Source organism: Rhincodon typus, chromosome 3 (genome assembly GCF_021869965.1).
Source record: "Rhincodon typus isolate 14 chromosome 3, sRhiTyp1.1, whole genome shotgun sequence".
In the NCBI taxonomy this organism is placed as follows: domain Eukaryota; kingdom Metazoa; phylum Chordata; class Chondrichthyes; order Orectolobiformes; family Rhincodontidae; genus Rhincodon; species Rhincodon typus.
Genome location: NC_063334.1, coordinates 72743905 through 72757408, shown reverse-complemented (window position 1 = coordinate 72757408; position 13504 = coordinate 72743905). Strand labels below are relative to the sequence as shown.

General features: G+C 38.3%; 1 protein-coding gene across 1 annotated transcript in view; it reads right to left on the bottom strand.

Annotated features, from left to right (window-relative positions):
• Positions 1-531: 531 nt before the first annotated feature.
• The window catches only part of LOC125481745 (3'-5' RNA helicase YTHDC2-like), a 48191-nt gene continuing 35218 nt past the window's right edge, over positions 532-13504 (bottom strand). Inside the window, exons 6-8 of the mRNA XM_048593655.1 lie at positions 6647-6773; positions 4639-4704; positions 532-727 (exon numbers count right to left, since the gene is read on the bottom strand). Of these exons, the coding sequence (XP_048449612.1) occupies positions 532-727; positions 4639-4704; positions 6647-6773 (389 nt within the window). The remainder of the gene's footprint in view (positions 728-4638; positions 4705-6646; positions 6774-13504) is intronic.

The window sequence follows — 13504 nt, the reverse complement described above, 5'->3', positions numbered from 1 at the left end:
CATTTGCTATCTTCCAATCTAATAGGACCTTCCTTGAATTTAGGAATGTTTCAAAAATTAATACCATTTTACACCCTCAGGATGAAGTCCATTGGCATTAGTCCATTTGGCCCACAGCTCTAACAATTTACTGAGTACCACTTCTCTAGTAGTAATAATTTTTTGAGCTTCTCCTTGCCTTCCTTTTTCTGATACTATGGATGCATCTCCATCGTGAAGAGTAATGCAAACTACTTGTTAGATTCATCCACCATTTCTTTTCCTACATTAATTCTCCAGTCTTACTTTCTAATGGACCAATGCTCAATTTGTTAATTCCTTTCTTTTTAGAAACATTTATAGAAACTCTCATGCTCTTATAGTTTTAGTTAATTTTCTAAATACAGTAAAACATGACAAAACAAGGTAGTTCCACATTTTCTCCACACAATTTGAACAGACAAAAACTAGGTGTAATGCATTCAGCAGCTGAAGTTTAATTATGCTAATAAAATGGTGAACATTCAGTTTGAAAATAAATATTAGTGATACTCAAACCATTGTCTTACCATCATCGGAACTCTGAAAAATGTTATAAAGAAGGTGCATAATTAGATCCAGGTCAACCTTTTCATCATCAAAGCTGTGGTGGTAGACACTCAGAACTTCTTTATCTTCTTGACTTAACTCACCATCGTTTGACTGGACCAAGACACATTCATCCAAATTTCCTAAATCTACCGAAGAACTGGTGAACAAAATTAAAATAATAGCACTATTAGATATTAGTAAATTGCACAAACTGTTTTAAGCTACTCAAGAACAGTTTTATCACTAGTTTGAACTCCAGTACAATTACGATTACGCAGTATCTGAAAATGCATAAGAAAGCATGTATTTAAGAAGACAATGAGTTAATAAAAGGACAACTAGCTAACAAAGGACTTAACTTTATTTGACATGGAAATCTCACAATGACAAAAATGGTTGGTAGGGAAATACTCTATTGAAACAGTAAGGGCTACCCCTCGATTAAAGGAAAACTATGATTTCGTGCCATGGGCCTCCATTTGACTGAACAGACCAGATTTTCGACCCTCTGATCAGTGGGCATGTTGACACTATTTTGAACGATTGGATGAAGCTTGCTACCAATCATTAATGTCAACACCTCAGTGCTTCAGAAAGAGCTTCAAGTGGTTGACTCTTAACTGCCCTCTGGGATGGGCAATAAGTGCCAACCTAGCCAGCAATGCCCTTATCCCACGAATGATTTTTTTTTTAAAAAGTGGTCTGTTTTTTACTTGGCTTCACCTAGAAATTTGGTCAAGAAAACAGCACCTAGCAGCAGAAATGCTTGTCCACCAAGATGCATCACATTTAGAATAACAACTTTTTAATGATGAGTCAGAGTGTGGCAGAAGGGAAAAAAGGAGGAAGCAAATCCTACCTTCTGGACTCCACTACCTCATGGGACATCCTATTCATATGCCAACTGATCAGAGGGTCAAGAACTGGTCAAATACAGTGGTTAGTCCACTGAAGTTGATATTTCAGGAGTTTTGCCTGAATGCTTGTGGAGTTGGCTTCAAGAAGGACACTATAATTTGTTCAATAGTCCTCATTGCAACAGGAGGATGCAGTGAGTTATTACTGAAGTAATTTCTCTAGTGCGCTTAGATTTCACTGACGCATAGTCCAGGTCTCACCGTAATACAGGAATACGGTAACAACAACAGGTCTGTACACCAGGACTTATGTTGATTTGTAAAGCTCTTCCTCAAAGACTTGCTGCTGTCCTGGTCAATAGTTACCTTTTTGAAAGGGGCAGCTCACAGAATTTGGGAGATGCTTCAACATAAAGGGGGCTTGGATTATTTGGCTGGTCAGGTGTGCGTTGATGCACAAGTTTTGTTTTAGTCAAGGTCAAGGACAGGCAAAATTGAAGAGATTAAGAGTCGCTTGCAAATCTGTTGCAGAGTGGGCAAACAGACTGCAGTTTTGCACAAGCCCATGCATGTCTCTGGTAGGCAGTCTAACTTTGTCAATGAGGCAACGGAGGATAAACAGTTTTTCATCTTGGCAGTATTTAACGTTGACAGCAAAGACCAGTTGATCTTTGATAATGTGGAGAACCACTGCCAGGTAAATTATAAATAGTATGAGGGCTATTACACAGCCTGGTATAACCACAGTCTGGATATTGAAGATTTCAATTTTCCTACTCATAACACTCAGTCCCATATCATGAAGCAATTCCAGAATTGTAAACAAGTTTCTTGAACATGCAAATCTTTGGTGAATAATGCACAGAACTTCATGAAGCAAATGCATTGATCAGATCAATGAGTGCAATGAAGAGGAGTGCAAGTGATGTTTTTGACACTTTACTTGGATCACGTCAGAGATTCTTCTGGAAGGTTTAAAGCCACTCTACCGCTGGGAGAATTTCCTCAGACAGAAAACGGTAGTAATTAAAGAAAATGCATGTCAAGACATTCCCAGCTATATATAGTGCGATACTGAAGCTCTGTTGAAACTGAGGGCTAACCAATATTTTTCAAACCTTTTGGTGGGTGTTTCACTCTACAGATGATTACCCTGGCTCTCAGTATGAAATTTGTACGTATAGCATAGCACTATATGTCCTTGGGTATACCAGAAAACAATAACTTGATGCTAGCCAGATATCCCACAGCCAAACTAACTGATATGATGCCAGGATCTCAAATTTGAACACAGGTGCAGGCAATACCTAAATTGTATCGTGCTTCATTTCTTACGAGTAAGCAGAAACAAGAATCCTACAGATTGCAGGAGAGTTAGACATCTGGATTTTTTTCTAGTGTGACATGTCTGAAAGTTGACAGGTATTTTTGGACATGTTGTGGAGAGTTCCTGTGCATTCCAAAAAAGACAGAGTGTTGTAACATTCTCAGGGGAATGACAGAAGAGTAGGTGATCTAAGTACACAAAGGCTGTAATAAGTATGGGGAGAGCACTGGGATGTCAGAGTCTGTAGGACAACAGGGAGATAGAACGGAGGCTGGCAAGAGCAAGTAATGTGCCATGCCTTCTGCCAACTTGAAAATGGATCCCTAGTGACAGACGCCTAGCTGGTTCTGGTATGCATGTCAATTCAACAATCTTCTGTATGCCACTCCAACTAGGAATTCAGAGTCCTCTACAACAGAACCTTTCCACTTTGTCCTCGGATGGGCTGGCAAGCAAACCATTTCTTACTTCAGGCCTGGTTATTGTACACTTGTTTGTGGTGACCCTCCATGTACTGATCCATACCAACCTTCAAACTAAGTGCAATGAAGGGTATGAGCTGGTGGCTTCACGTATCAGGTGAAGTGCTGGGCCAACTTCATTAATGTAACATTGCTGCTCTCTTTCCTCTTCCTCCATGAGCTCCTGTCGCTGTGCAGGTGGTTTCTGGATTGCCAAGAATCATAACTCAAAAGGGGAATGTGAATGAAGGAGGGGCACTGGTTGAGAAGAGAAAGGTCCATGGTAATATCAGCAGCTTGTTCATTATACAAGACAGCATAGTAAAGGTGAATTGGCAGTTTATAAGCAACATAAGACAGGAACATCTTTCATGTTCTCAGTAATTGGATGCTAAGGGCAATGCTGCAGCACAAAGATTCTGAAACCATTTTATATGTACGGATCAAGAGACGTAAACTTCACTTGCTTTCATCTGCTCTGGTTTCTTTTGCGTTGCACTTTGCTCTGCATAATGTCAGCAATAATGCAGTACTATGTTTGAGTGATCATTATGCCACAACTCAATAGCTGAAGGTATACAGAAACAGGCGTGCAGCTGGTATCATTAGTTGGTGTGTATTATGTTAAGCTAAACTCTCAATGTTAGGGAATGCTGCTGGCTGAGAGATGAGGGCATGCTGCACTTGTGCTGGAGGGTAGGAGATGTCACATAAGAGTGTACACACTGACACTGACCACTAGCCCAGGGTCATTAAATATTCCTGTTCATACTCTAGGAGTTGGTGTTCCTGGTCACTTGCTCCCACTCCCTTCGAAGAGTAGTTACCAAGGTTTTCCTGGGTCCGCACAGGTTTACGATCTCTCTCCTCATGCCCACTTTCATCACTAATGCCTCCAGCATTGCCTCAGTCATTGAAGATGCCTCTTCCAGTCTGTTCCAGTGTTCAGTTTCAAAAGAGCTTTCATTGAACCAAATCTGTTGATACAATTTTCCTCAAACATGCAACCTCTCTTTGGTAAAATTAGGTGACCCATGTAATTAGCAAATAACTTTCCCAGGGCTTCCAATCATGTGCAAAATCTAACAGCAGCAGTAACAAGCAAAGATCTGTGTTGCAGGTACACCAGCTACTGCCAAAATCATTTAGATAAGGTGAGTAAATGAACTTTGCAAGTTACCCACCTAATCTGAATGGGTGCTTTTACGGTACAAATACAGACCTCCAAGAATTAGGGCAGATGCATTATTAGCCTTCAGTACCTAAATTGGAACTGTTTAATATCTGGCATTATCAATCTTGCATGCACACGTACTTTCCAAGATTGAGAAAGGGATATTTTATTGCAAAAATGAAGTTGGTTTTAACATACTGAAGTGATTAACAGATTCATGTTGCAAAAACAGTTAATTTCTGTACCTACTTGAAAGATTCTAGAAGATCTACAACGTCACTTTGACCAAATCGTTTAGCCCAGTCCAAAGCTATCCTGGAAATATTGAAACAAAACAAGTTAATTTTGAAGTACAGGGCACTATAGAGATAGCTTCAAAGATCATCTTTGCCTCCTATCCATGATGAGTACAAAATTTGAAAGTTTATTGGTGTAATCTCAGTAAAATATGCAATAAAATACACATTTATTAACATATAATATTTACCAATAAAGAAAGGAATCAAAGTCTAAACTACTATGGACCTGTAATCAGATAATTAGAAGCTATTGAATTAATTTTAATTGCTTTAGCTGGACAAGTTTCTTTTAATTAGGGCTGGACAAGTTTCTTTTAATTAATTCTTTTAACTCTGATTTGTCTCCATAAATGCTGCCAGACCTACTGAGCTTTTTCAGCAATTTCTGTTTTTGTTTCTGGTTTACAGCATTCACAGTTCTTTTTGTTTTTCTTTTAATTAGGGATTACTTCTTGTCATTAGCAATTTATAGTTGAAAAATTGTTTTAGAAAATATTGGAGTGTTGACAAACATAATGTAAGAACTAAAAAAGATCACTTGCACATCTGTGCAAGGAATTGATTCTCTAATTAGTGGAGAAACTCCAACATATTCACAACCAATGAAGTTGATAGGCCAGATCAGAACAGGGCACTGCCTTAACAGAGCTGAAACATTCATAAGTGAATCAAGAAGCTCTTCTTTATACAAAGGTGTTGAGGCAAGGTCAAGTGAAACAAAATCTATCAATCTCAAGTTTTGACATGTAATACAAGGGTGTGACAGATCAAGAGGAGGTTGACAGAGAAAGGTTCAGGTCAGCTACATTCCAAAGTTCATGGCAGAATATGATCTGCTCCTGTTTCTGAATGGCAGATAGGTCAGACAGACAGGTGTGTGAATTACATCAAAGTTCTCCCCACATCATGTGCCATTAAAAATATTACACCCTCAAAATAATGAAAGAAATTGTTACATTGATAAAGGAACATGTTCAAAAACAATGCTGACACCAATTTTAACACAGGCAATGTCACATTGTGGAACTATGCCAAAGTTCAGATTATACAAATTAGAAGTCCATATCCTCTCTCATTCAAAGTTCTGGTTGCCCATCATTTCCTGTACTCACTGACCTATGTTAGCCCCTGGTTCAGCCACACTTTAATTTTAAAATTCTCAATCTCATCTTCAAACCGTCCACAGACTTGCTCTTCCTTGTATCTGTAACCTCCTCAGCTGTAATAGTTTAGTATCTCTGCATTTCTCCAATTCTTGCTCAATGACATGCCCTATTGCTCCATCATTGGTGGTTGTGATTTCAGCTGCCTAGGCCCTAAACTGAAATTGCTTCCCTAAACCCCTGCTTATCCACCTATCCACCTCCTTTGATTTAGTCAATAAATCTACCTCTTTAATCAAACCTTTGCCAGCTGTCCCAATACCTCCTTATGTGATCCAGTGTACAATTTTGCTTGATAATGCTCCTGTTAAGTGTAAGTTGTTATTACCGCTTTATACAATTCCATCTTTGTAGCTGAATGCAAAAAAAGACTACTTATTGATACGATTTGTTTGAATAACCATAAAATGCTAACAATGCACTAATTGCATGAAAGTCAGAAAGCTTCTTTCTCCCCCTGCAGTATTATACTAATTATCAGTGAGTGAATAAAACCTCTCTCAAATCGGTTAGCAGACTTGTCTAGGTTCCCCAAGACCCAAACTTGCAGTATCCAGATTGTAACAAAAACATTTGTTTTCTGCTAAGCTTTCGGTTTTATAAAAATGTTAAATTTAGCATAATTATTTCCACCAGATTGCAAAAAAATTGTGCAAACATAATCCATATTCAAATCAACTTTAATCAAATGAATTTATTAACAAAAAACAATGGTTAATTTAATTAATAAATGACATATTTTTAATTAAAATCTAATCACCAAGGCATAAGTAAAGAAAAATCCAATTCCCTTACCAGCCATTTGAAGCCTTAACACTGACATTTGCTCCCATGCTAAGTAGCTGCTCCACTTGACTGAGGAAGCCCCGACCTGCTGCTATCATTAAGGGAGTAGCACTGGTTTCACTGTGCCTGTAGTCAACTATAAAAAGCAACTTATGGGTCAAATATTATACATTGTAGAATTATAGAATAAACACCCAAATACCAGCAATGAAATGTGTATGTGTTCTAATAAAACGTATCAAGCAAATAAGATGTTATACTGAGATGCAACTGCTTATACTCTTGGCTTAAAAAATATAGTTGTGTCCAAAATAGAGGACTGATGCAACAGGAAAGCAAGTTTCGCCAGAACAGAGATCTTTTGGAGTTGATCACTTTCCACCACACAGAGAGGAGCAATGGCACAGGGAAAGGGGCAGATTTCCTGTTTTTATTTCAGCCATAAAGGCAATAGAAACTTGGAGGATACATTGTGGCACAGTGATGTCACTGGACTGGCTGTCCAGATTCCCAGGCGGTGCTTTAGGTTCAAAATTCACTGCTAATGGAATTTAAATGTAAATAATAAATCTGAAATATAAAGCTAGTTTCAGCAATGGTGACCATGAGATCTAACATCTAATGTTAAAAATCCATCTGCTTCACAAAGCTCCTTTAGGGAAGGAAAACTGCCATCACCTGATCTGATTAAATTTAACTCCAAATCGACAACAATATGGTTAACTCTAACCTGTCCTCTTAAACTGCCCAGCAAGCACATCACCTCAAAGGCAATTAAGGATAGGCAACAAATGCGTTGCCAGGAAACACACAATCCCAAAAAGAATAAAGAAAGAAAACCGAATTGCTCAAACATTAATTAATTGCAATTTCGGTATAATGTTCCATGAATTGAAGTTGAATTGCAGTTGGAATTTTGTCAATGCTGTAGCTATTGGTGCTATACAAATGTCAATTTAGTCTCAATATAGGAGTTAACAAACCACAGTTCTAAGCAGCAATTACATAATGATGCCACATAGCAATTTCCATTATAGATTTTAAGCCATTCAGAGGCAGCAGACATTGCAAAAGGCTTTAAGACTCAGAAGTAACTTTTGTAATGATGTCATTGGGCCTAAACAGCACATCATCGGCAAATATAAAGGGGGAAGAGAGGAGAGAAATACGGAGATCTAGGCAGAAGCCTGAAATCTAACCATGTGAAAGTTAGAAACTTTGCAAAGTGGCACATCAAGTAGATTAACTAGCATCAGGGATGGGGTTTACAAACTAATTTTTCAAAAATGTACTCAAAATATTAGAGCCTGGTATATCTCGGAACACCATGTATTGTAATCTTTGGTCTTAATATATAATGGACAGTGTTATAAAGAAGCCCAAAACCTGAAGATAGTTCTTGACCTTACCTTTGCCTCACCCAGTCTGTCTTGAACCCAAACTCACGGATGTGGGCATTAAACGACATAACAGCATATAGTTAAGTTTACATAAAGCACTTCCATAAGCAATAAATGTAATTACTGCCAACAGAAAAAGTCAACTTTCCCAGATAAAACATACTTCAGGGTACATAATATGGAGTTATAGAACTACTGGCAAGGCCATCATTTATAAATACCTCTCTAATTGTCCTTGAGGATGTTATTGTGAGCTGTCTGACTTAAACCACTGCATCCATGAAAATATAGGTACAACTGAAGTGCTGTTCGGAGGGAGTTCCAGGATTTTAACTGAGCAATAATGATGAACAAACAGCAATATAGTATTAAACTAAGATAGTAACAGACTTGGAGGGAAGCTTGCAGATCGCAATGTTTCCATATGTCTTCTGACTTTATTCTTATAGATTGTAGACATCACAGGCTGATTAGGATTCTGACAAATGGGACTTATTAAATTATCCAGTGTACCTTGTGGGTGGATACATTGCATCCACAGTATACCAGTGCTGATAGGAGGGAAACAGAAGAAAGCAGATTGCTTTTTCTCATGAATTCTGCCAAATCTCTGGTGTCTCATTGGTACGACACTGATCCAGGCAAGTGGAAAGTATTTCATGACAATCCCGACCTGTACTTTGTCAATGGCAGCAGACTCTGACTTATGCAATGCAGAATTCCTAGCCTCTGAGCTGCACTTGTAGCAACAGTAAATGGCTAGTTCAGAAAAATTTCTGGTCAATTCAACAATAGTAATCTTCTATTGAATGACATGATACAAGGCGAGATTCTGTTGGAGTTGGTCATTGTTTGGCACTGAAGTGACAAAACATCATTGTCACACACTGGCCTAAGCCAGATTGTTGTCCAAGTCTTGGTCCATGCAGGCGTAGATTGCTTCAGCATGAGGAGTTGTAAATGGTACTGAACACTTTGTATCATGCTGCTATTACAAGTGCAGGAAAAAGGTCACAGGTCCCTTGAATCACCTCCAACATTCAATAAAATCATTGCTGATCTAAGCTTGACCTCAAATCCACTGTCCGACCTTTGCTCACAACCCTTCACTACTTATCATTTTAAGAATTTATCCATCTCAACTTTGAATAAAGAGACCATTGTTTACTCAAGTAACGCTCTTCCTTTTTAGGTACTTGTACAAACTTTTTTATTCTCTCTTCTAGTTTATCACAACTTATTTCCTACTATACTTTTTCCTCTGGCCTACCAATAAGCTTTGCAAAGTCACATTTTTTCATTCAATTTGATACCATCCTCAATGCTCTTAGTCACAGATAATGCATCCTTCTCATTATATATTAAAATGAAAAAAGACATCTTGAGAATTATGGAATATTGCCATAAATGTGCCATGCTGATCATTAGCATCTAATGCTTTAATCTTTCCTGCTAGCTCACTTTCACCAATGCTTACTTCATAGTTTATGGCATTAATTTCTGATTCAAAGTTTCTCACCCTCAAAAGGAACATGAAATTTCACAATGTAATTATAATTCTTTGCTTCAGGATCCTTTACCATGATGATAACTCATCTTGTCTCAATGTACATTATGAGATCAAAAAAAGACAGTTCACTGGTTGGTTCCACAATAAGTGTAAGAAATTGCCTTGAATACTCCGAGTTCATCCTCAAGGCCTTCTACGCCAATTTGATTTCTCCAATTTGGATGAGGATTAAAAGTTGCTAGATTTTTCTTGGTAGCCTTCTTTGAGAGTCCTTATTATTTCCAGCCTCATATTCTGCCCCACCATGCAAACTGAAGTCAACAGGAATCAGGGGCAAACTTTCCACTGGTTGAAGTCATACCTGGCATACAGGAAGCTGGTTGTGGTTGTTGGAGGTCAGTCATCTCAGCTCCAGGCTGTCTGTGCAGGAGCTCCTCAGGATAGTGTCAGAGGCCCAATCATCTTTAGCTGCTTCATCACTAACCTTCCCTCCGTCATGAGGTCAGAAGTGGGAATGCCCACCAATATTTGCACAACGTTCAGCAGCATTTGTGACTCCTCAGATATTGAAGCAGTCCATGTCCAAATGTAGCAATGTCTAGTCATTATCCAGGCTTGGGGTAACAAGCGACAAGTAATATTCATGGCACAAAATGGCAGGCAATGACCATCTCCAGTAAGGGACAATTGAACTACTGCCCTATGACAATCAATGATATTACTATCACTGAGTACCCCTCTATCAACATTCCGAGGTTTACCATTGACCAAAAACTGAAAAGGACTGGCTGTATAAATACTGCGGCAGCAAGAGCACATCAGAGGCTAGAAATCATGCAGCAGGTAAATCACCACCACCCTAAGTACATGAGTGTTGGAGCAGGCGTAAACCATTTGACAATTCAGGCTTGCTCCACCACTTGATAAAATCATGGCTGATCTGTGTGTTGGCCCCATCTCCACTTAACTGTCTGCAGCACACAACCTTCCACTCTCCAGTATATCCAATATCTAACTAACTCAATGTCGAATAAATTTGAGATTGGACTGAGGCTGGACCTTCAAGTTGTTTATGTTCTTTGATGTTGAATGTGCTCAAAAGAAATACATCATTTTACATTTCTTCTCAATATGATGCATCTTATTACTGTTAACCTACTTTAAATCACTATCATTTCAAAATTATTTTAAGTCTGTTCTTTAAGCTTGCCTTCACCAATACTGTTTTAAATTGAATGACTGCACAGCTTGCTACACACTGTATCACAGCCATTTTGTAGTATTTCCTTTATGTGCTAGTCTTTTTAATTCAAGTTCTGTAATATTGTACTGAATTCTTCAATAAAGCTTTAAGTTGCGTTACTGGCTGTTCTGTAGTAAGTTATTGCTTTTAAGCTTTATTAAAATCTATTTGTGCTACTGTATCTCTGTTTTGCTTACTGGGTTTTCTTCCTTTTTCAGGTTTTTCACATCACTTTTACCAGTCAAAATTTCTTCTGGGGATTTTTCACCTTCTGCAGCCAAGACACAGTTTCTACTTCTTCCCATGCAGAATGGATGTTGGCTGCCTTTTGAGATCTAACACACTTTCTACCATACAAATTCTGAAATAAAGTTCTCTGGCTGCAGACTTTGCAAATCTTCTCATCAAAATAGTAGCTTAATTGTGCAACCTTGGTCTTTTGAAGTCTTTATCCTGACTTTTCTTTTTCTGCAAGATTCCTTCACAAGATTTTATTAATTTTTTTTTGTTTTCAGCTTAAACAAATTTTGCAATGTTCCCTTCTTGATTCTGTATAGCAGTTTAAATTTCTTTTCTGGCTCTTTCACTATTAAGATGGCTGGCTCTTCTCTCTTTTCATAGCCCACACTCATGCCCACTCTTTCTTATCAGCTTCCCAATGAAGTGCTGAACTTGCCCTTCTGTCGCTTCCATGATTCTTGCTGCCTTCCTCTGTCAGTAATCCTGTTTCAGCTGCTGATCGGGTGTCTTCTCAAAGCAGTAAATGCTCTTGAAATTGCTTCTTTAAGTACGGTTTTACATGATTTCTTCTTAATCTATTGGGCTAGCCCCACAGCAATAGTGTTTGGAAAATTAAAATCAAAGCATCAAACTTCTGGCTAGCTGCTTCTTTTAAGATCTTAGGATGAAATCCATCAGAACCATTTTCAATTACTAGGGAACATAGATTTAACATAAAAGGGGTTACGCTTAAAGGAGACGTGAGCAACAAGATTCTTACATAGAAGATGGCAAAGTGCCTGAAATGCACTGCAGAGGAGATGGTAGAGGCAGATTCAATTGTAACATTTAAGAGGCATCTTGAAAGATATATGAATAGGCAGGGAACAGATGGGTAGGGACCCTGTAGTGTCAAAAGTATTGTAGATGACAAAGGGGTCATGTGTTGGCGCAGTCTTGGTGGGCCAAAGAGCCTGTTCCTGCGCTATGCTGTTCTTTGATTTTGTTTATTCTAATCCAGGCACTTATCAGCTACAGCTCCAACAACTTACTCAGTGTCACTTTTCCGGTGATTGTGATTTTCTGACTTCCTTCCTCCCTTCCTTCTATTTCCCAATTTATCGTTGATTTTGAGATGTTACATGTATCCTCTTTAGTGAAGAATGATGCAAAATACCTGTTCAATTCATCTGCCACTTCCTTATTTTCCATTATTAATTCTCCAGTCTCACCTTCTTTAGAACCAACTCTCACCTGGTTAATTCTGTTTCTCTTTAAATATTTATACAAAAATCTTACCTTTTGTTATTATATTTCTGGCTAGTCACACTTGCAACTTTTTCCTGAATTTATTTTTTGGTCATCCTTTCCTGTTTTATTGTATTCTGTTCAATCTTCCGACTTATCCCTTTGTGCCTTTGCACAAAAACATGCTTTTTCTTTTAGTTTGATCGCATTTCCAATATTTGTTTTTAACCATGGAGGGTAGGGTCTGTGCCTTGCAACCTGACTTATTTCCTTAACTGGATCTGTTCTGTGTATTCTGAAATCTCCCCTTAAACATCTGGTCAACAAATACACAATAGCAATCTGATAGCCTAATTTGCCAATTCACTTTAGCCATCTCTGATTTCATGCTCTCATAAGTGCCCATATTCAAATTTGTAAAAATTATGAAGGCACCACTCCTCCCTCCCTCAAAGAATGCAAATTTCAAAGTTCCATCATATCATGGCCATTGCTACCTGTACTGTTAGGCTGTAAGTACCTAATGTGTTCTTTAAGGTCTGATCAAAACTAATACAAGAATATATGTGTATTTTAAATATGGAGCAAATTTATTATCTTAATTTACTTTATATTAGAGACATATGCAAACTCATGAGTAAATCTGTTAGCTTAAACTACATAACATACATATAAACAAGTGAATCTCACACTGCCTTCTACCTGTCAGGGACTTTGGCGACGGTGGCACTTAAAAGCTCTATCTCAGATTCCATGGCACCGGTCTAGTCAACCCCAACCCAATGGCACAAAGTCCATCGAGACAGGCAATGTCTTTGATATTAATACTTCTGAATCTAAGATTGTTGCTGAATCTCCATTTTAGTAATGATTGCAGTGCTTTTCCCACCTTCAAAACAGGCTGAAAATTAAACCCAGGTGGCCCCATGTAATTGCAAGACAAGACAACTCTGTCAGACAATTCAGTATCACACGGTTCTCTCTCAGTCAAACAGGCTGTTTTTGCATTAGGCCTGTGTTTCATGCACTTTTCCACTTTCCTTCAATTGCTCATAAATGAATCCTAATGGTCTAGTTTGAACATATTTTTAAGAACAACACTACAAGTGCACCTTTGCTATGAGATCATTAATCCTAGCTCATTGTACAAAACCAGGTATAGTACATCCTGTTATAACACGGTGTAGAGCTGAATGAACACAGCAGGCCAAGCAGCATCAGAGGAGCAGGAAAGCTGACGTTTCGGG